At 62.3% G+C, this 20915-nt stretch overlaps 12 protein-coding genes across 12 annotated transcripts; 3 read left to right on the top strand and 9 right to left on the bottom strand.

Moving 5' to 3' along the window:
- Positions 1 to 323: 323 nt before the first annotated feature.
- On the top strand, positions 324 to 935 carry LOC62_04G005468 (uncharacterized protein; the record flags this gene model as incomplete). The annotated part of the gene is made up of 2 exons (XM_062772004.1): positions 324 to 615; positions 655 to 935. 2 exons carry the CDS (start codon positions 324 to 326, stop codon positions 933 to 935), a joined length of 573 nt encoding a protein of 190 aa, XP_062627988.1.
- Positions 936 to 1235: 300 nt separating this feature from the next.
- Ndufaf6 (NADH dehydrogenase (ubiquinone) complex I, assembly factor 6) lies at positions 1236 to 2466 on the top strand. Its single transcript, XM_062772003.1, has 2 exons — positions 1236 to 1597; positions 1645 to 2466. The coding sequence occupies exons 1-2, from the start codon at positions 1250 to 1252 to the stop codon at positions 2407 to 2409; spliced, it is 1113 nt and encodes a 370-aa protein (XP_062627987.1). The 5' UTR covers positions 1236 to 1249; the 3' UTR covers positions 2410 to 2466.
- Positions 2467 to 2768: 302 nt separating this feature from the next.
- On the top strand, positions 2769 to 5071 carry SPCC548.05c (putative RING finger protein). The gene is made up of 4 exons (XM_062772002.1): positions 2769 to 3534; positions 3578 to 3666; positions 3708 to 4751; positions 4794 to 5071. The coding sequence occupies exons 1-4, from the start codon at positions 2815 to 2817 to the stop codon at positions 4897 to 4899; spliced, it is 1959 nt and encodes a 652-aa protein (XP_062627986.1). The 5' UTR covers positions 2769 to 2814; the 3' UTR covers positions 4900 to 5071.
- Positions 5048 to 6662, bottom strand: yfmJ_0 (Putative NADP-dependent oxidoreductase YfmJ). The gene is made up of 5 exons (XM_062772001.1): positions 6474 to 6662; positions 6042 to 6311; positions 5678 to 5930; positions 5238 to 5556; positions 5048 to 5164 (listed from the first exon to the last, which is right to left on the bottom strand). The coding sequence occupies exons 1-5, from the start codon at positions 6621 to 6623 to the stop codon at positions 5122 to 5124; spliced, it is 1035 nt and encodes a 344-aa protein (XP_062627985.1). The 5' UTR covers positions 6624 to 6662; the 3' UTR covers positions 5048 to 5121.
- A 628-nt stretch (positions 6663 to 7290) lies between these two features.
- Positions 7291 to 9246, bottom strand: HNM1_6 (Choline transport protein; the record flags this gene model as incomplete). The annotated part of the gene is made up of 8 exons (XM_062772000.1): positions 7291 to 7589; positions 7627 to 8063; positions 8112 to 8236; positions 8301 to 8550; positions 8590 to 8710; positions 8747 to 8799; positions 8837 to 8951; positions 9033 to 9246. 8 exons carry the CDS (start codon positions 9244 to 9246, stop codon positions 7291 to 7293), a joined length of 1614 nt encoding a protein of 537 aa, XP_062627984.1.
- An 865-nt stretch (positions 9247 to 10111) lies between these two features.
- On the bottom strand, positions 10112 to 11148 carry LOC62_04G005463 (uncharacterized protein; the record flags this gene model as incomplete). Its single annotated transcript, XM_062771999.1, has 2 exons — positions 10112 to 11058; positions 11094 to 11148. The coding sequence occupies 2 exons, from the start codon at positions 11146 to 11148 to the stop codon at positions 10112 to 10114; spliced, it is 1002 nt and encodes a 333-aa protein (XP_062627983.1).
- A 199-nt stretch (positions 11149 to 11347) lies between these two features.
- On the bottom strand, positions 11348 to 12118 carry LOC62_04G005462 (uncharacterized protein; the record flags this gene model as incomplete). Its single annotated transcript, XM_062771998.1, has 1 exon — positions 11348 to 12118. The coding sequence occupies one exon, from the start codon at positions 12116 to 12118 to the stop codon at positions 11348 to 11350; it is 771 nt and encodes a 256-aa protein (XP_062627982.1).
- A 490-nt stretch (positions 12119 to 12608) lies between these two features.
- LOC62_04G005461 (uncharacterized protein) lies at positions 12609 to 13711 on the bottom strand (the record flags this gene model as incomplete). The annotated part of the gene is made up of 2 exons (XM_062771997.1): positions 12609 to 13624; positions 13660 to 13711. The coding sequence occupies 2 exons, from the start codon at positions 13709 to 13711 to the stop codon at positions 12609 to 12611; spliced, it is 1068 nt and encodes a 355-aa protein (XP_062627981.1).
- Positions 13712 to 13972: 261 nt separating this feature from the next.
- LOC62_04G005460 (uncharacterized protein) lies at positions 13973 to 14710 on the bottom strand (the record flags this gene model as incomplete). Its single annotated transcript, XM_062771996.1, has 1 exon — positions 13973 to 14710. The coding sequence occupies one exon, from the start codon at positions 14708 to 14710 to the stop codon at positions 13973 to 13975; it is 738 nt and encodes a 245-aa protein (XP_062627980.1).
- A 1704-nt stretch (positions 14711 to 16414) lies between these two features.
- Positions 16415 to 17435, bottom strand: LOC62_04G005459 (uncharacterized protein; the record flags this gene model as incomplete). Its single annotated transcript, XM_062771995.1, has 2 exons — positions 16415 to 16808; positions 16846 to 17435. The coding sequence occupies 2 exons, from the start codon at positions 17433 to 17435 to the stop codon at positions 16415 to 16417; spliced, it is 984 nt and encodes a 327-aa protein (XP_062627979.1).
- Positions 17436 to 17584: 149 nt separating this feature from the next.
- Positions 17585 to 18501, bottom strand: prr-5_1 (pH-response regulator protein palI/prr-5). The gene is made up of 3 exons (XM_062771994.1): positions 18356 to 18501; positions 18085 to 18306; positions 17585 to 18038 (listed from the first exon to the last, which is right to left on the bottom strand). Exons 1-3 carry the CDS (start codon positions 18423 to 18425, stop codon positions 17647 to 17649), a joined length of 684 nt encoding a protein of 227 aa, XP_062627978.1. The 5' UTR covers positions 18426 to 18501; the 3' UTR covers positions 17585 to 17646.
- Positions 18502 to 19729: 1228 nt separating this feature from the next.
- LOC62_04G005457 (uncharacterized protein) lies at positions 19730 to 20775 on the bottom strand (the record flags this gene model as incomplete). Its single annotated transcript, XM_062771993.1, has 3 exons — positions 19730 to 20026; positions 20481 to 20680; positions 20727 to 20775. 3 exons carry the CDS (start codon positions 20773 to 20775, stop codon positions 19730 to 19732), a joined length of 546 nt encoding a protein of 181 aa, XP_062627977.1.
- Positions 20776 to 20915: the final 140 nt, after the last annotated feature.

Here is a 20915-nt window from a genome sequence, read left to right as displayed (position 1 = left end):
CTTGTCCGATATCGCGCACCCGATGTCGGAGAACAGCACCACGCACCACATGCACCTCGTCGTCTCCTCATCTCGTCGTCATTGTCGCGTGTGTTTCCATCGCATTTTGTCGGCCGAAGCCGAGATAACGTTCGAAATCAAGTGGACATCAGTCGGCAAACTAGTCGATTAGAAATTAATAAACGTCAATTCCGAAAGGGCCGAAGTAAGTCGCTTCGACAACTCGACAACCACGACGAGTCAACAACAACATTGCGGGCCCATCGCCGACACCTCCGACCTATACACCACGCGCACCACCCACACACGTGCACGCCCACGCCATGTCGCAGCACAGCCGCGCGCAGCTCAACAAGCTCGAGTACGTCGCGCAGAAGCCCGCCTTCCTGGCAAACTTTGGCGCGCCGCCCAAAGCCGAGGGCCGGCGCGACGCGCGCGACCTGCCCTCGCGACCGAAAGACGGCGAGTGGGCTGCAGGCAGCGACGACGAGGGCGACGAGGAAGAAGACGAGTGGGAGGCGCAGTTTGGCGGCGGGGACGACGGGCCGCAGATTGTCGTGCTGAAGGAGGGGCGGCATCTGAGCAAGGAGGAGGTGGAGAAGGCGCGCGGGAAGGGTAAGTCGAGAGTCGGTGGATATCAGCTGACGCCGACAGGTGACGCGCCAGGCAAGAGCAGCGGCGACGCGCTGGATAACCTCAAGCAGCTGGTCGGCGAGAGCACAGCCAAGGCGCAGGGCAAGGAGGTGCCCGCGGCACCAGCGGCGGCAGGAGGCAAGAGCAAGGCTGCAAGGCCGACACCGGCAGGCGCGAAACGCAAGCTTGTCGGCGAGGCTGTCGCGTCAGCTGCGGAGAGCGGGGACAAGAAGGCAAAGAACAAGAAGAAGAAGGTCGTCAAGGGGTTGCTGAGCTTTGACGAGGCGGAGGGCGAGGCGTGAGCGGGTGGTGGGGGAGGGCTTGGAGGCTGGCGAGCAGGCCACACGCATGATACTTGTGCACGATAGACTACTGTATGTATACTACCATTACTACTTGTTTGCGCGGGCCTCGCTGTGTGCTGGGCAGCAAGGTCGTCATGCGCGTCGGCGTCGGCGTCGGTCTCGGTGTCGGCCTGGGCGTGGGTCTCGCCAGTGTCGTGATCGCCAGCCAGTCACCGCCGGCGTATTTGCCCCATACAAGTCCACTTTACGCCGACGTCACAACGTTTGATCAAAAGTTGATCTCGTCAACTCACACCCGCCCATCACCACAAATGCGCACAATAGCAACAACAACACGCGCCGTGCGCACCCTCAGGCCGACGGCGTCAGCGCACGCAGCGTGCATGTCGACGAGCGCAGCGGTGCGGCATCAGCCTGCGAAGGCGCCCGCGCCGGAGCCTGCTACGCCTGCTTCGTCCTCATCGTCGCAGGCCGCCTCGCCACTCCCCCGCCGCACACCCGGCACGCCGCTCAACACGCCCACGACGTCCGGCGGGCCGCACGAGGCCGCGGCGTACTGCGCCAGCCTGGTACAGAAGCTCGACCCCGACGCGTGGCTTTGCAGCTACTTCTGGCCGCGGCGGGAGAAGGAGTGGTGGTTGGCGATCCGGGCCTTCAACGTGAGTGCCGAGACGTGTACAGTACGCGGCCTGCTGACCCGCCCCAGCTCGAGCTCCACCTTGTCTCGACGACAGTCACACAGCCCGCCATCGCGGCGATGCGGTTCCAGTTCTGGCGGGACGCCTTGTCGGCCATCTTTGCCGCCGACGGCTCCAAGCCCATCCCCCAGCACCCCGTGGTCGTCGCGCTCGCCGCCGCGCGCGAGCACCGCCCAATCCAGAAATACTACCTCTCGCAGCTGGTCGAGGCGCGCGCCAAGGCCGTGTCCCAGCCCCCAGCGGCGAGCACGCTCGAGGGGCACCTCTCCTCGGCGGGCCAGGTCGCCAGCGCGCTGCTGCAAGGCAGCCTGCCGCTGCTCGTCGCGCCGACCGACGCCGGCACGCCGCACCTCGCCCACACGCTCTCCCACCTCGCGCACCTGTTGACGGTCACGTCGCTGCTGCGCGCCATCCCCGCCCTCGTCGCCAAGCGCGAGCTCAACATCCCTGCCGACGTCGCCGCGCAGCACGGCCTCGTCGACGAAGAGGTCTTCCGCAAGGGCGCGGCGGCGGACGGGTTCCGCGACGCGGCGTTCACGATCGCCACGCGCGGCATCGACGAGCTCATCACCGCCCGCCGCGATCTGAAAAAGGACGACGGCAAGGTCGTCCCCGCCGCCGGCCTGCCCATCTTCCTTGCCGCCGTGCCGGCCGAGCGATACCTCAAGCGCCTGGAACAGGCCGACTTTGACGTCTTCAGCCCCCAGCTGCTCAAGCACGACTGGAGGCTTGCGCCGAGCATCTTCTGGGCCGCGCAGACTGGCAAGATTTGAGCGATGAGGGGCGTGGAGCGGAGGGGAGGGGGAAAACGCTTGATAGTTGGCTGGAGGAGACGCTACTCCTCTCTGTATCGGGCTGTGCACTACTGCATGCATCACTCATAGCATCTGGAGTGCGTAACGGTGGCGACGTGGCGACAAGGCAACATGGCAACACAATGGACTGCTGGTGCAGCATGGCTGGCACGACTTTGCACCCCCTCCTCGACCTTCACGTCCACTGAAAATACTCCCGCTAATCTGGCTTCGGCATCTCGTCATATTCGATTTAGATTTCTGTTGTTGCCACCCACTCGAGTCTCCCTCCCTTTATCTGACGCGGGGTTTCAAAAGACGAACATCTATCGACTCAACAACTCTTCATCCTCCTCCTCGTTGTCAACAACACCGCATTCAACAATGCCAAAGACCCCAAAGCGCAAGAATAGGACAGACTCGCAGGCGTCGTCGACTGGAGCAACGGCCCACCCTTACCAGCGTATAAAGGAAGAGGCCAAGGCTCCAGCACCCCCGCCTTCCTCTGCGTCCACTCACCCCAAGATGCCCAACCCCGCCGCACCGTCCTCAGCCAAGTCAGACGGAACGAGGAAGGAGAAGCGTGAGCGTCGGAGAAGGGAGCGTGCTTCCGTAGGCGGTGGCGAGGAGGCTGCGCCCGCCCCTGCACCTGCTACCGCCCCTGCTGCTCCTGCCCACTCCGCTCCGAGCAGCCAGGAGGAGCGCACCAAGAAGGTCAAGAAAGCGAAGATGAGCAGCGTGGAGGCCGTTGGCGACATCTATGCGCGCTTAGCAAGCGGTGGTAGCGTCGCTGCGTCTCAAGCTCCGACCAGCTCGCCCGCGAAGCCCTCCACCGACGACGCCTACGCCCGCGCCCACCCCTACGCCCACCCGAACAATGCCAAGGACAAGCGCATGCGCCAGGAGATCCGCGACCTCGAGGCCAAGGTCCAGAAGGCCGAGGGCATCGTCATGCAGACCCAGCAGGAGATGGCGGCCAAGCTCGCCGAACTCGGCAACCAGCTGCGCGAGAAGGAGGCCGCGCTGGCTGCCAACCAGGCGGCGCTGGACGACAAGACGCGCGAGCTAGACGCGCAGAAGGACGAACTGAATACCAAGACTACAGTAAGTGGTGGGGAGGGATGAGCACCGGTGCTGATCTATACAGCTTTTGTCGGATCGTGATCGCCACGCCGATGCCCTCCGCGAGACGCTGGCCTGCACTGTGTGCTTTGAGACGTTAGACGACCCACATGTGTAGGTTGACAAGGCAAGGAGGAGCTTGGCTGACACCTCAGCCTGACTTGCGGCCACGCTGCATGCAAGCGCTGCCTCCTCCAGTGGTTCCGCTCGCCGAACGCTTACCGCGGCTCGGACATTGAGGATGTCCAGCCCGACACCAAGCTCACGTACCGCACCAAGCTGTGCCACCTCTGCCGCGCGCCAGTGTTCACGCGCCCCATCCGCATGTTCGTCATGCAGCATGTTCTCGAGGCGGTTGGCTTTGTGGACTCGGTCGGACCCACCAACAGCCCCGACCTCATCACGGCCGACGATAACCCATGGAAGAACATCTTCCCTCCCGACCCCGTGTCGTACGCCATCCCAGACGAGGACGACGGCGTCAACCGCTGCCCCGGGTGCGGTCACGAGATCGCTGAAGGCGAGTGCTCACAGTGTAACGAGAGATTCTCGCGCCACGGCAGCGAGTCCGATTTCGACAGCGACGACGACAGCCTTGGCAGCGTTATGGATGGCAGCGACCTCGACGACGACGACGCGCTTCTGGAGGCGGCGGCTCAGGTTCTAGGCCAGACCGGTGCTCCAGGTGGTGATGCGGCAGCTCCCGGTGTTGCGGCCGCTCGTGCGTTAGCCGCTGATCGTGAATGGTCTCCGGCGACACTGGCCAACTGGGAGGCGCAGATGAGGATTGCCGGCGCCTTGGCTGTCCACACCGACACCGACGGTAGTGACAGCGAGTCTGTGACAGACGACGATGGCTCGGACGACGACGGATCGGAGAGCTCATTCGGCACGAACGCTAGCTCTCAGCACGGCCACGGCACCTACTGCGAGTGCAACGCGTGCATGGACGAGTCGGATGACGACGAGCCTGTTGCAGCTGCTCCTCCGGCTTCCCGCGGTCGCAGCCGCCGTTACGACACCCCCAACTCGGTCTTGGCCGATTCTGACGGTGACGAGTACTACGAGGCGTCATTCATCGATGACTCTGAGGGCGAGCACGATGAGATCGGCGACTCGGAGGACGAGGTCGACGACGTTGCCGAGCCCGACGAGCCGACCATTGACGAGCTGCGCGCGCGCCGCGCGAACCGTTACGCGTGAGTGTAGCTGCATTACCGGGGTCAAGCTAACTCTTGCAGTGCCAACGACGCCCCCGTTGCCCCGGCCGCCGCCGCCGCCGCCCCCATCACGAACTCGCGCCGCCGCCGTGCGCGCGTGATCGACATTTCCGATGACGACGAGTAAACGCAGGCGTAGACGCGTAGGCTCTCGCATTGTCCATCATTGCATGTTCAACACCACTGTCAATCAAACCCACATGTGTGTATCCCATACCCAGCATAGCAACGCTAGCTAGAACCGCTCCGTCCACGACAAGACCCGTGCATCATCGTCATTTGTTTCACGCATGCATCACTGTAGAATAGTCGCAGGTTTTGGTACTTCTTCCATACGCAACAACAAGGCTTAGAGCTTGGGCTTGGCGTCCTTCTCGTCGAACGCGACGACGCTGGGGAGGGGTTAGCGCTGCTTCTAGTACCACCGGCTGCCCAGCGAGCTCGCTGCGCTCGCTTGCTACTCACGTCTTGCCATAGTTCTTGCCGTCAAACATCTCCTGCATGGCGGGCACGCAGCCGTCGAGACCGCCGCCAACGACGTGGTAGTCGTACTTGAGCTTGCCCTTGGCCGCGAGGTCGGAGAGGTAGGCGCGGGCCTCGGGGTAGCGCTTCTCGTAGTCGAACGCGATAAAGCCCTGCATGGTGGCCTTCATCGTGATGAGCTGGGGCGTGAGGCGCACCCCGTACGGCTTGTTGGTGTTGTACTGCGAGATGGCGCCGCACATGACGATGCGGGCGTACGGGTTGATCTGGGCGAGGATGACGTCGAGGAGCTCGCCGCCGACTGCACGAGAGGGTCAGCGCGTGAGCGAAGCGAGCGGGCGGGCACTGGGGCCTGATGGACAGCAGAGCTTCGGCACGCCTCACACAATGCGCAGTGCTTCACGCCCCACAACCCCACTCACCATTGTCAAAGTACACGTCCACGTTGCCCACGGCCCTCAGACGGCCGGCAAAGCCCTGCTGGTTGTAGTTGAGCACGACGTGCGCGCCGAGCTCGCGCAGCTTGTCGCACTTGTCCTGGCTGCCGGCGATCGCGACGACCTTGCAGTGCGGGTGGGCGACGGCGATCTGCGTCACGATCAGGCCGACGGACCCGGCCGCGCCCGAGATGACGACGGTTTCGCCGTCCTTGAGGCGGCCGACGTCGAAGATGCCCTAGGCGCGAGCGTCAGCGAGCGGGCCGTGTGGGTTGCCGTCGGGAGGGGGCTGCGATCCGCCCCGCCCCTTCATGCCCGCTGCGCGGGCATTCGCCGCTGCGCGACTCACAAAGTACGCCGTCATGCCGCTGACGCCCAAGAAACCCAAGTGGTCAATCTCCTTGCCGCCAGGCGGTGTGTCGCGCGCCTCGAGCACGCGCGCCGGGCCGACCCAGTACTCCTGCCAGCCGAGCGTGCCGTGGACGAGGTCGCCGACCTTGAACCTGTCGGAACGGGTGGCGACGACGCGGCCGAGGCCGTTGGCGCGCATCGTCTCGCCGATCTGCACGGGAGGGAGGTACGAGCGCGTGTCGACGAGCCACATGCGCATGGCTGGGTCCTGGGCGGGCGTTAGCGCGCGGGCCGGTATGGGGTGGGGCGAGGGGGAGGATGGAGGATCGGCGCAGTGGCGCCACAGAGGACGTCCCACTCGACTGTCGCCAACCCCGCCCCACAGCCTCGCCTGGCCGCCCTACGGGCGACCAGGCTCGCGCCAACTCACAATCGACAGCAGCTCGGTCTTGACGACAACCTCGCCATCGCCCGGCGTCTTGAGCGGCACGCTCTCCTTCCTGAACGTCTTGGGCGTGACGGGGCCGCGCTCGGGACGGTTGGCGAGCACGACGCGGGTGTTGGCGGATGGGAGGGACATGGTGTGTGTAGGCAGGTATGCAGGTATGTGGTAGTGAGGTCGGGGGATGTGAATGGAGCTGTCGCACAACCTTAAGAGGCAGCAGCCGCCAGTCTGTTAGCAGCTCCGGGATTTGCGGTCCCCCCACTTTTGTCGGTCCGGGGTAGTCGAGAGCCGGCTTAGCGCCACGGGCCCCGGTTATCAAGCGGCGCGGGAGGGGGCAGCAGTGACAGGGGGGTGTACACAAATCATGCTTGACACTGCTTGGGCTGGCGGGATGCAGCCTGGCAGGTGGCTGGGGTGCGCCTTGCGGCCTTGCTTATCAATGCTGCTCGCTTGCTGCGCAGCGTCGGGGGCGACACTTCAACGCCGACGCCGATGTCTGTGCACGGCGCGACGCTGGGTGGATGCCGCCGGTCCAAACCCGGAGAAGCGGCACCGGCAATGAAAAAACACGCCACGGGCATGCCATCAGCAAAAAATCATACAAAACGACGATCACGACCCATGGCATCCCCCGAACACCGCGACAACAACGAGATACAACTTGAAAGCTAGCCTCGCCTCGACGACGACGTGGACATTGCACTGACCGAGGCGACGACCGCCGGCCTTACTAACAAGCAACCTGCATTTTACGCACTACAACTGATGACTGAATCAAATCTCACGGCCCACGCCAGCCTCCTCACCACGTCCGGCGCCCCTCGGACAGACGCGCCTCAAGCTCTGTGGGGCCAAAGTATCGCTTGCGCCCGTCGGCAAACCATACGATCGTGGACAGGATCGCGACCGTCGCGAGCACCACCACGGCGTAGTTCATCCCCGGGCCTGTGACCGGCAGCGCGGGCGGCAGCGAGAAGAAGGTGCACGTGACGACGAGGAAGGCGATAGACACGCCGTTCACGACGCGGCGGTACCGCCCCAGCGACCAGGTGCGTGGCTGGCCGTCGAAGGCTGCCTCGCCGCGGATAAAGGTCATGGCGACTGGGCAGCGTCAGCGGTGCCGTGCGCGCTCACTTACTGGGGATGAGGTAGCTCAGCTGGACGAGCGTGAGCCCCGACGCGGCGATCGCGTTGAACGCCACGTCCGAGCCGAGGTAGATGCACCCGATCACGACCGACACGCAGAGCACGAAGATGAGCGAGCCGACGGGCACGAGCAGCTTGGGGTGTACCGGCGCGAGGAAGGGCGACACGTGGCCCAAGCCGCGGTCGCGCGAGAAGGTCCAGCACATGCGCGAGGCGACGGTTACGACGCCCTGCGTCATGAACACGACGGCGATGAAGTTGAACAGCAGCAAGCATGTGGCTGCGACGCGGTTGTTCGTCGCCTGGAGGTAGATTGTCACCAGGGGCCCCATGGGCGAGGTCATGACTTCCTCGAGGTTCTGCAGACAGAGGAGGAGGATGACGAGGAAGAGCCACGCGGTTACGGCGCCCATGCTGATGGCGAGCATGCTGTGGACGGGGTCAATGGCTGCGCGACGAGCTGGCTACGCCACTCACATGACCTTCGGCGCGTTCTTGGACGGCGCGGGCATCTCCTCCATCATGTGCGTGACTGCGTCGTAGCCGGCCAGGCCGAGCGTGCTCTGCATCATGCCAAGGAGGAACGCGACGCCGGATGGCCACTGGGTGGATGGTGTCAGCTTGGCCGCGGTCCCGTCGCCACGGCGCACCGCGCATGCCACTCACCCCCGTCTCGTTGGTAAACGTCGCGAAGACGGCCTTGGGCGGCTGGAAGTTGGGCGCAGCAGTCGCCAGCACCGTGATAGACACGGTGATAATCCCCACCACGCCCCAGTAGAACGCCGTCTTCTCCACCATCGGCAGGAGGCGCACGGCAAACGTGTTGAGGCTGAAGCCCAGCAGCGCGAACAGCACGTACAGGAGGAAGATCTGCCACTTTGTCATCTCGACGTCGGGGTTCCACAGCCCGACGAAGCTGCGGGGGGTCAGACTCGGGTGAAGGCACACCACGTACCCCGGGATCATGCTCGCGCAGTAGGCCGCGCAGATGCCGAGCAGGGTACACCACCCCGCGGAAGCAAGCCAGCCGACGACGAACGACAGGCCGACCTTGAAGCGCTGTGGCGCGAGGATGTCTGCGTCGTTAGGCAGGAGCAGGGGTGCACACGTACAGATCCAGTCGTACTGCCCCCCTGTGACCGGGTAGACGTGGCACAGCTCGGCACTGTGGTCGTCAGCGGCGTTGTGGGGGGCAGGCTTACAGCGACAGACCCGTCGCGAGCGCGCCGACCGCGGAGACCATGCAGCCGTACACTACCGACACGGAGCCGCCGGACGAGAGGACGAGGTTGAGGCTGGGGGCAGGCGTTAGAGGCACTCGAGCATCAGCACGCAGCACACTCACGCCGAGGACATGCCTGCCTGTCAGCGACATCTCCGCACCCTAACTAAACCCACCAGTCCAACTGTTAAGCATCATGAACGCCATGCCGAGACACGCCATGAAGCTGAACCGGCGCTCGAGGTGCACCACGCCGTCGTCGTGCACGTCTGCGCGCGTCTCCACCTCGAGCGTCATGACGGCCGCCCCACTGGGCTCTTTCTCGTCGGCGAGGGACGAGCGCGAGGTCTTACTATCTCGCTGCTGGGTCTTGGTATCTGCCTGGGACATGGTGTGGGTTGTCGGCAGCTGGCAAGCCCGCCTGGTGCAGCTCTTATATCAAGAGGAAGCTGCAGCTCGGATGCCCGGGTGTACCATTCATCGCGAGGTACCCGGTATCGCAGCGCTGAGCCAGAGAGAGAAGAGCGTTCCGACTGGATTTTCCGGGACGCAGACGATGGGGGCGCCGCGGGGTGCGTTGTGGGGAGATCAATGAGGAGCAAGGTCACATGAGCAGCAGCAAGCTTCGACGCGGCAGGCGACGCTGCTGCGGCAACGGTCGGAGCTCGATCGCGTATACGAGGGTCGATAGAGCGGGCGACAGCGTACAGTGGAGACATTGCGGCCAACTCGAGATCTCGGTGCCACGCGCCCTGAGGTACGCGATACCCGCTCGCCGGTCGAAGCTCCGCCCAGCCAACCATATCTATCAGTATCGTTTCAGTTGTGGTCGGCAGCTGCCGTTCGAGTATCGAGTAGCTGGCGCCTGGCAGCGGGGGGTTATTGTCGTCGTCGTGTCGTAGGGATTGTTGGGGCTGGGTGATCGTCGTCGAGGAACAGGCTTCGGAGCGAGGAGTGCCTCATGGCCTGCTGCGCCACACCCACAACGACCGGTTCGTACACACCTGCGCCATGTCTGGTGCGCACCCTGGACTTCCTGCCGTCCCACCGGCACACACCAGCCTCACTCGCCAAGCTCGGCGCCGAGGGGTGCGGCGCGCGGCAGGAGGCAGGCATGCTCCCTCCAACTGTGCCATGCCGGTTTACTTACTTGCCGTACATCCTACCACAGTGTTGCTCATGATACATACTACATACAACATGCAGCCCGTCCAGCGCGTTGATCTCATCACAGACCATGCCTTCGAGGCAAGCCTCACACAAACCCCTCTGCCGAAAGCCACTCCTCGAGCCCAGTGCCAAACTCCTCGTTGGCAAGGTGCGCCATCGCGCGCGCGCGGAGCGCAAGCCTCGCCTCGCCTCTCGCCAGCTGCCTCCGTTCGAACTGCGCGGCGTCGAGACAGCCCATGGCGTCCAAGTAGTCGCCGACCATGGCCCACAGCTCGGGCGGGAGCGGATCCCTCTCGCCGAGGGCGTCGCCGAGCGTGAGGAGGTTGAGCGCTGCGCGCTGCGTCGCCTTTGTCTGGCGGCGGTGCTCCTCTGCCGTTGAGACGAGGCGGCCGTACGTCTCGCGGAGGGACTCCTCGCTGTCGGCCTCGTTGGAGCTGGAGCCGGGCGGAGGGGGCTCAAAGGCGGGATACGCGGCCCAGCAGGTACACTTCCTCTCGCAGGCCTCCGCGCGCACGCATACGCTGGCCACACGCTTACTGGCGGCGATGGCGACCTCGGCTCTCTGCATCCCGAGGTGCGTCGAGCCATAGCAGTGCTCCGGGGCGGCGAGTTTCTGTATCCTGCCGGCCCGGGGACCCTGGAGAAAGCGGACGTCATGGCCGCCGAACCCGTCGACTGTTAGCCGCCGTAGCGTGGCGCTGTCGAGCCGGTACAGGACCGCGTGGCCCAAGTACTTTCTGTCCCACCACTCACACCCGCCGACGACCTCGTGCGCGATCTCGAGGTCGGTCATGCGCGATGCGTTGAGCGCGAAGATGACCTGCTCTAGTGCCGTCGGGCCCCGCCGTCTGGTGTTGAGGACCCGCTTGGTAGTCGTGCACACGGTTACGATGATCGTCGTGGTGTCGTACCGCTGCATCACCGATACACTTTTGAGAGCTGCCAGCGGTAGGAAGGCTGCAGTGTCCAACGCGCCGGCCGAGCCTAGGACCACCTTCGGCTGGTGCGCGCGAAGCTTGAACGTGTATCTCCCTGCCAGCGTCAGCGGGGCTACAGCTGCCACTCACCATGGATGATGCGGTCGGGGGCGAAAGGCGAGCTGGCTCGCGGGTGCGGTGCCATGCAGTCAGAGGGGTAGTTTGTGAAGGTGGAGAGCGAGTTGTGGTCGTCAACTTCAGTCAACTAATGTTGTTGAGATGACGTCAAGACTGTTGTTCATTTGAGAGTCTGACCTGCCGCCTCTCGTTCACACCACAGGTGCTCATCTATAGCATACACATGTCCTTTTATACAGGCAGTACAGCCTCTCCCACTCCACACCTTAGGTATCCGCCCCTTCGTCGCCATCCTCACTGTCTGTGTCGTCTGCGTCGATGCTCCCTGGGTGGTACGAGAACCCCTCGGCCGCCAACCAGTCCTCGAGCGCGTCGACAAACTCAACCCCCTCCAGTCCGCGCATCGCACGTGTGCGCTCTGCAACGCCGGCGACGGACACCAGTTCCCTCGCACGCTTGGATTGCAGAGCGTCCAGATCGTCGAGGAAGTCGCCCACCATGGCCCACAACTCGAGGGGGAGGAGGGAGCTGTCGGCCAGGGCGAGGAAGTTCATCGCCGCCACTTGAGTCCGTTTCGTGGTCTTCCTGTGGGCCGCGGACGTCTCCCAGAAGCGCTTGAAGCAGCCGTATTCGAACGACACTTTCTGTGTGCGCTTGAGGCGCAAGTCGAACTCGTAGCGATCCCACTCGTCCCAGCAGGTACACCGTCTCCCAGGCTCGCCGGTACACCGCCCAATGCAGATGCTCAGAAGGCTAGGGCTGCAGTATATCCAGGTCGAAGCGTCTCGCAGCTGAGGAGCCTGACGGCCGTCGGCTTCTGTCATGACGATCGTCTGCAGCCCGCGCAAGGCATTGTTGTTCAGGCATTGCACGAGACCACGATGCATGCGTCTCTTGGTACGCAGTCGTCGCACATTGGGATTGGAGAGCCGGTGGAGGACAGCATGGTCCGTATACCGCGAGTCGCCGGACTCGGTATGGGTGAAGACGTGACTTATTTCGAGGTCGACGAGACGCAGGCCGTTCACGACGGACATGACGTGATTAAAGGCAGCGGCCATGCCGGGGTCGGTCTTTTCTGTCGTTGTGACCGTAATGGTGATGGTCGTGCTCTCGGGGCTGTATCGGACCACCACCCATTTGAGGTCGGCCAGGGAATCAAGGGACGGTGCTGTATACCTTGAGGTGTTGCCCAGCGCCAGCTTCGGCTTGTGTGGGCGAACAGTCAACTCGTATGTGCCTCAACGTCAGCACCTGGCTTCAGGAGGCAGTGGAATCACCCTGCATTATGCGCTCCGGGTCGAAGGGAGGCGGTGGCCTACCCATGGTGATGAAAGATTGTGGAGTGGGCGGAGGCAACAAGAGATACATCGTGAGATGGTTGCGGGTCTAGTTTATAAGTGATTTGCATCAGTGTGAAACGGGCTGTACATGCCGAGTGTTTCATCGCCGGGTCTTCGTTAGCAGTTGGTCCTGCTGCAAGTTCTCCGCAATCATCACTGTGATACATGTCCAAGTCGTCGTCTTCTATGAAGGGTCGGTGGAGACGGGTCCAGTAGAACTCGTCGACGTCACCTGATCTGCTGCAGCGCCATACGAGAAACCCTCGGCCGCGAGCCACTCCTCCAGCGCCTCCCCAAACTGCTCTGTCTCGACATCACGCATGGCGAGCGCCCGCTGCGCCAGGGTGGCGAGTGGCACCAACTCCCTTGCACGGTTGAACTGCGGCGCGTCCATGATTCCGTCCGCCTCGAGGTACTCGCCCACCATGGACCATATCTCTGGCGGGAGCGGACTCCAATGGGCGAGCAGGAGCAAGTTCATCGCCGCGACTTGGGTCCGTTTTATTGTTCTCCGGTGGGCGGCGACCATCCGCCAAATGTGCTCGAACGAGCCGTAGCCCATCTTGACCACCCTCGCCATGCCGTTGAAGTTGAACTCCTTACGGTCCCAGTCGTCCCAGCACGTACAAGCCCTTCCGGGGAGCACACCGCCGCAGCGCCCAATGCAAATGGCCAACAGGCTCCGGCTGTGGAGGAGCAATGTCTGCACAAGGGACAGATGAGTGTTCTGCGACCCATCACTCCCTGTGAGAACAAGAGTCTGCAGCCCGCGCCAAGCGGGATACTGCAGGAATGGACCCCTAGCGTCATAGAAGCCGAAGCCTCGGAAGCGGGCATCGACCCGTAGCCGCCGCAACGTGGGATTGCGAAGGCGGTGGAAGATGGCGAAGCACTTGTACCGCCTTCCGCCGGCCTCAAAGAACTCGTCGAACTCATGGCTAACCTCGAGATCGACGAAGCGGGCGGCATTGATGGAGGACATGACCCGTTCAAAGGCCTCGATCTCGTCTGGGGCGGTCTCTTCCGCCTGTGAGATGGTGATGGTGATCGTGGTGCCCTCGGCATCTTGTTCGACAGTCACACACTCAAAGGTGGCGGCGAGTGACGCATAGGGCGAAGGCGATGTCCCAGCGTCGGCGGCTGGGACAGTGCCGAGCGCGAAGCTCGGCCTATGGGGGCGGAGGACCAGTCTGTATTTACCTGGTATGTCAGTGCGATTACACAGCCTCACTCACCGTGGACGATACGCCCCGGTACGAAGGGAGGGAAGTTTGGTTTACGGGCCATGTTGACACATGGTGAGTGGGTGGAAGGAACAGAGCATGCAACCTCATCAGTTCTACAGGAAGACAGGTGCGCAAGTTGTTGTTTACGTTCCACCATGACGTCAAGCGTTTCACGCGGGGAGGCGGGCGGGGTTACTCACTCGGCCTTGGCCCTGCTATGTCTTTGTCTCGGTATGGCCCACTGATTTCCATCACCCGGCTTCGACGCCCATGCATTAATCTCGCTAGCCCTCGCCCTCCACATCCCCGTCCCTGTTCGGTCCTACACTGTCTGCCCGCCCTCGAGGCCATACGAGAACCCCTCAGCCGACAGCCACTCCTCGAGCGCGTCCACAAACTCCTCACCCTCGAGGCCGCCCATTGCCCGAGTACGCTCAGACACATTTGCCAGCGGCACTAGCTCCCGTGCTCGCCTGAACTGCCGCAGGTCCATGGTGCCGTTCGCCTCGAGGTGCTCGCCTACCATGTCCCACAGCTCTGGCGGGAGTGGAACACAACCGGAAAGAGCTAGGATGCTCATTGCCGCCACCTGCGTTCGTTTGGTGCGTTGGTGATGTGCCTTCGAGATCTTCCTCGCATGTCGAGCACACTTGCCGTAGTCGTACTTGACCATCCCAAACTCTCGATACTCGTTCTTCCAGCGGTCCCAGCACTTGCAGCGCACGTTTCCGTCCGGCACCAAGCCGCAAAGCCCGACGCAAACGTCTAAAAGGCTCGGGCAGGCCTCGATGTAGTTGCCCACCCACCCGAATTCACCCCTCTGGTATGTGTGGTTGCCTCGGGGGTGCACGAGGGTCTGCAGTCCTCGTGAGACAGGGCGCGGGAGGTATTTTGAGCAGCCGTCCAACCTCTGGGCTCGCAACCGCCGCAAATTGGGATTCCGGAGTCGGTGGAAGACCGCATGCTCGTAGTACCGGGATCCGCCACCTCTCAACTTCCAAGAGTCAATCTCGTGACGGACCTCAAGGTCGACGAGGCGCGCGTCGTTCACAGCCGACATGACGCATTCGAAGGCGTCGATCTCGCCTGGATCCGTCTCGTCCGCCTCTGTGATGGTGATGGTGATGCTGGTGCTCTCGTCATCTTGTTGAACGGACACGCATTCGAAGGCGGTGAGTGGTTCAAAGGACAGTGTTGGGGCGGTGTCCGCGATGGTACCGAGTGCCAGCCTCGGCACGTGGGGCCGAAGGATGAGTGTATATTTGCCTGCAAGGTCAGCGCGACCATGTTGTAGCCGCACCATGGATTATGCGCTCTGGCACGAAGGGAGGAAGCGGATTCTTGGGGGGCCCCAAGTTCAAGCACGGTGATGGATAGTGGACAAAGTGAACAGAGATGGTTGCCCGTCGAGCCGTCATATACTCGGAGGACGGGGTTGTTGACATTGACGAAGCGTTTCACCCAACGGGGGCTGGGTCTCTCACCTTGGCCTCGGCATGACCTGTGCCTGGCAGCAAACGCCTGGGGACTAGCGAGCTGCCGACATGCCGCGCTCTCGAACACTTCAGCACACACAATCACGGGCCCATGCATGCAGCGACCTCGACCTAATCATCGCCACTGTCCTCTTGAGAGCCGCAGTCCCCTTCTTCTCTCTCAGGCACACCCTTCTCCCCCAGTCCGCGAACGAATCCCTCGTCCACAAGCCACTCTTCGAGAGCGTGGTTGAATTTGCCACCCGTGAGGCCCCGCATCTGGGCTGTCCGCGACGCGAGAGACTCGCTCCCAGCTAGCTTGGTGGCGCGGGCTACCTGCGCGGGAGTCAGGCAGTCGATGTGCCCGAGCACCATGGCCCATATCTCGGGTGGGAGCGCCGCTCTGGCACACTCGGCAACGCCTAGGCCATTGAGTGCTGTGAGCTGTGTGACTCTGAGGGCGCGTTGCCGGCTCTCCATGGTGTCCCGCAGAGCGCAGAGCTTGGTGCTCAAGTCGTCGGGGGTGCGCTCTTGGTCTTGGCTTGGCCGGAGACGGGGCTCGTCGAATCCATCCCAACACGTACAGTGGGAGGCTCGGTGACACTGGTCGTCTCTTAGGCACATGCTCCTCAAGCCGCTGTACAGGGAGAAGCACCGCGCCGCGTGGCTTAGCTCCATCTCCCCAGGTACGAGGGGGCTTGTAAACACGACGCTTTGGAGTCCATCCAGGCGCGAGCGGTGCCAGGGGGAGAGGCCCCAGGCAAGCGACCACACAGACGGACATCGGAGACGTCGAACTGAGGGCGAATGGAGCAAATCTAGGACGGGACCCGTCTCCCTTTCGTTTGATACAGTGCGGGCGACATGGCTGATCTCGAACTCTGTGACGCCGCCGTCGTTCACAATTGCCATCAACTCGAGCAAGGGCGGGAACCGCCATTCTTGTCGTTTTATCTTCATAGTGATGGTCACAAAGTCGCTTGTATCATCCTCAGCGACGGACACGAACCGGTAGCGGTCGGCCAGGGAACGAAGACGCCCCGCAAGATGGTCCTTGGGATCGGCGGCAGTGGTACTACCCTGCTTGTTGGCAGCAACATTATCTTGTTCGTTGGCAGCTGTGCCCAAGACGATCTTCCCTGCCGCCTTTCGGAGCCTGAACGTGAATGTTCCTGCACGCAGTGGCCACGGCCGGCGGCCCATGGTGGTAAAAACAGTGTTGCTGAAGTGAAGGATGTGGTGTCGATGTTGCGGAATGCTTGGACGCCGACGTCATTTGTGAACCGTGACTATCGCTGTGCTGCCCTTTCCGGAATGCCTCCTTTCGTTGGCGATGAGGCCACAAACCCCTCCAATACAAGCCACTCCTCGAGAGCCACTTTGAACTCGTTCCCGTCCAGGTGCCGCATAGCCGCAGCGCGCTTGTCGAGGGTCGCCGCGTCGTACCCCAGCTCGAGGGCGTGACTGAACTGGCCCGCGCTTAAGCTGTCTCCCACCACGTACCCGCAGACCATGTCCCATATCTCTTGTGGTAGGGCATGGGCATAGGGCACGATGGCGATGATGCTGAGGACCATCATCTGTGTGGCCTTTGTAGCGCGCTGGCGGGCCGAGATGGTCTCGCGGATACCGTCGTACTGCTGGCGCCATTGTTGCTGGTCGCGGCGGCTACCCCACTTGAACCTGAGGGCACCGTTGGCGACCGCGTCCCAGCACACACAACGTGGAAGGCAATGCTCTATCTCCCCTCGCACGCAGACGCGTCAAACTAGGGCTGAGCTCCAACGCCTCGGCCGCTTCGCCTATCTTGCTTTCTAGGGCGGTGCCGGCTCTGTATCTTGTCGCGACGATGGTCCGAAGTCCCTTCAGGCGGTGCCGGAGAGCGGTGAGGACAGGAGTGAATCCCGGAACTTGTAGATGTGTAATCGAGGAGGTCTTGAGCCGGTCCATGAAGAATGCGGTGCCCTGGGGCGGGAGGTACGGCTTACACTCGTGCGGACACCAACTGATCTCAAGGTCGGAAATATTGGCGCGGTTCAGAACGCTCAACACCCACTCCAAGGCTCTGGCCTCTTGCCCACGAGGTTGGGCCGTTGGCGATACCGTGACGGTAATGGTCGCCATGTCCCCTGCGTCCGTGGGCACGGATACGCAGGCCAAGTCCTCCGCGATGAGCTGGAACTCGGTGAAGAGCTCGTTGCTCGTTTGCCGGCTGGCTGTGCCGCCCAGAGAGATCTTGGGCTTGGGAGTGCCCGCTGAGATGGTGTACTTTCCGGTAGGGACAGGACCGTGCCATTTACGCTTGCCCATGGTCGTGTTCCCACTGTTGAAGGAGTGGATAGATTTTGATGTGCAGCAGTTCAATGTTGGTCGAGTCCATGACGTCGACGAGTTTCGGCGAAAGGCGGCCAATCCGACACCATGGCCCTGACATTGTCAGCACTACGGCCGGCACGCGAGGCATATCGTGCATGATCATGTGTGTGCGTCTCTATCGTTACTCTATAAACCAGCCTCACTTCTACGCGTTGTGGCCACTGTGCTGAGGCTGAGGAGGGTACGCCGCCAGGGGCATGTTGTACCCATACCCTGCCGGCTGGACGGGGTCGTACACCTGGCCATCCTTGGACTTCTGCGACCGCGAGCGGGCGGTACAGCACTCGATCATGCCGAGGAGGGGGCAGAGGAAGACGCACGCGGTGGCAGCGACGAGGAGCCAATGCGCAATGCCAAAGTTGGACACGCGCGCATTGGTGTGCTTGCGCAGGTCGTCCCGCAGGGCGGCGAAGAGGACCGACTCGCAGATGAGCGCCACGAGGGTGGAGACGAAGGCGAAGAGGGAGATCAGGCCCGAGACGCAGTATCCCATCTTCTGGGAGAAGAGAGCGATGAGGAATGCGACGCCCGTGATGCCTGAATTGTGTGTGAGCTTTTGCCGGGGGATGAAGCATGAACGTACCACATGAAATAGGCACCATGACAAGCGACTTGGTGAGGGGCGTGTAGGAGTCCTTGACGTTGTTGTAGTTCGTGGCCGCGCGAAGGGCGGCAGACAGATCGTACCCGATGTGCTTGGAACTGCATCCTCTCGAGTTGCAGTATCCCAGGACACCGAGCCTTAGTGTTGTTGCGGAGGTTTGGATCTCCATAAACTTCAACCCCTTGATGACAGGTGTTGACACTGGGTGGGTTAGTGGACGCCTTGATTTCCCCCAAGCAGCCACACTTACGAGTCAAGACCAGTAGAATCGCAGTAGCTGCGAACAGCAGGAACATTTGTAAGCCGCCTCCGACGCCCATGGTGAGTTGTGCGTGCTGTGGTGGGGTGGGTAGTGAAAGTGGAGAAGTGGCACTGCCGCGGCAGATCGTATGAGCAGTGGGCAAGGATATCAGCGGGCTACATATGTAGCGGCGAACGCAATCGCTTCTTATACGCTCTCAGCCGCTCGCAGCCCGGCCAACGACACTCCGATAAGCATGGAGAGTCGGCGGACGCTCGGCGCAGCGTCATGATCGCCACAGCGGCCCAGCACAGCATCACCACGCGGGCGGCCTTGGCGCTCGGCTCCGGCTTCGGTGGCCGGCCGGTGTCCAGCGCGGCGAGATGCTACAGTGTATGAAGCGCCTCCATCATCAACGTGCATGCCGAGCGAGCCCCGGCCTCGGCCCTTCATCCTGTGCAGAGGCGTGCTGGAGTCAGGGCTGAATGACGCGACGCGAAGGCTGCCAGGAATCTTCCACCAGCCGTGTCAGTCACCATCCGCCCAGCCGACAAAAAAATAATCGTCGCCGAGATCGCCGGTTTACCTCCCCGGCATAACCCACAAACAACCCATGCAACCTCGCCAAACTCGCTCGCTCGTCCCGTTCCGTGATGTGCGGAGCATGCAACACATGGGTCCGTGCCGTCACTGTCGCGCCAGTGCACAGCATCGCTCTCTCGCTACGAGTTGCGGACCGATACTCCGGACAACTTGCCCGCTGCCCTTGCCCGCTGATCAAAATCGTATCTTGCCCGCTTGCCCGCAGATGGCGACAGTGGCAGGCAGCACCAGCAACAGCACCGTACGACCAAGCGATCTCGATTTCGGCCTCTCCTGAACGCTGTACACGCCTCTATTGTCATTCCGCTAGGCTCCCGGCGCCGAGGTGTGTGCCAAGCCCGGCGTAGGGGCGGGTGACTTTGTGCATCTCGGCTGGGTCGGCGACACTCACGCGCGGGGTTAACCGCCGGCTCGTCGTCGTTGTTCTATAACACCTTGCTCATGACCGATTCGGCGGGACTCGGTGCGGGGTAAACTGGAGAGAAAGCAGTGCAGCCCGGCCCTCTGGATATGGGTGTAGCCCTCCTTTGCTTGGCACGGCACGCGTGCGGGTGCAGCTTGCTCCGCGAGAAGCCAGGTGCCGGTCGTGTCTTCAGCCCCGCTAAGCCGATGATGTGCGACTTTGAACCTCATTACATCCGTTCGTCTTTCTACGGACCTCCTGAGTACGGTCCTCTCTCTTGGACAATGCTCTCGGAAGCTCCCAAGGTCACTCACCCCTCACACCGCACTGCTCCCTGACGACGAAGGACATGAGGTGCGTTCACAGTATGAACAGGTTTACCCATCGACCCCTTCACCCCCGTCTTCGGGTTCTACAGAACGCAGCGGTGGCGGAGGGGTGTACACGAACCCCTCGTCAACGAGCCACTCTTCGAGCGCTACCGCGAACTCCTCCTCCTCCATCCCCTGGAGCGCCCGAGCTCGGGTGCTCAGGTGTGCGTCGTCGAAGGCGAGCTTCTTGGCGCGGGCCACAGCCTCACGGCTCAGGGCGGCGCCGATGAAGTCCATGATCAGGTTCACAATCTCGACAGGTAGCGTGGTTGGTCCTCTGCCGCTGGCAGAGCGGCGGAGCAGCTGGCAAAAAGTGAGGATGCCGAGCACGTCAACTTGAACCGCCTTCTGCCTCTGCCGGCGCGCGGCCAGGATTGCGGCGATCTTGTCAAATACGTCGCGGGGAACCGCGACCTCTCTCTGTCCTTGTCCCAAGGACTTTTGAGCCGGAATTGGTCCCAGCAAACACAGCGGATATCGCAACGGCGCTGGTGGGGCCGAGGACAGAGCTTGACCAGCGTGTTGCAGGCTTTTAAGCGTCTGAGGAACATGTCGAGGTCTGAAATCATGATGGAAGAGCTTGCGCGATCCGAAAATTCAAAGGACTCAAGGCCAGTTAAACTAGAGTGTCTGCGCGGATGCGCCGCAGAGAACTGTGTAGACGGTAGTTCACAGGGCCAAAATCGACACCCTTGGTGTCGAGCTCGGTGAGGCGGAGGCTGCTGAACGTAGCCATGAGAGCATCGAACTCTCTCACCGCTGCCCTGTAGTCATCCTGATACCAGGCTGCGACAACTTTGAGCGTGGCTTCGAGGGTATCGCCCTTGTGTTTGACTTTGAGCAGCTTGGACGTGCGGCCGAGTTCAGTTAGGGCATCCACGAGGGTCTCGTACGGCGGCTCGGGCTTGACGAGGGACGATAGTGTCTTGCGCCGCTTGAACCGAAAGGTGTATGTGCCTGCCAGCAGTCAGAGTTGTGTGTAAGCCTCATCCTGCAGGCCCACCCTTGTACACGTGATCCGGAGAGAGAGCCTTCACAATCTTAGCTCCCATTGCGAGGGGCAGTACACCAGATCTGCTGACGTCCGTCGATCCTGATGGTGCAGTGCACAGGTGAGGGTGAGTGGGCGAATGAAACAGAGGATAACGCCCAAAGCCGGCATTTGTACCTAGATGAGTCGCTGATGTTGATG

This window comes from Vanrija pseudolonga, chromosome 4 (genome assembly GCF_020906515.1).
Source record: "Vanrija pseudolonga chromosome 4, complete sequence".
Taxonomy (NCBI): Eukaryota; Fungi; Basidiomycota; class Tremellomycetes; order Trichosporonales; family Trichosporonaceae; genus Vanrija; species Vanrija pseudolonga.
This window is presented reverse-complemented; position numbering and strand designations above follow the sequence as displayed.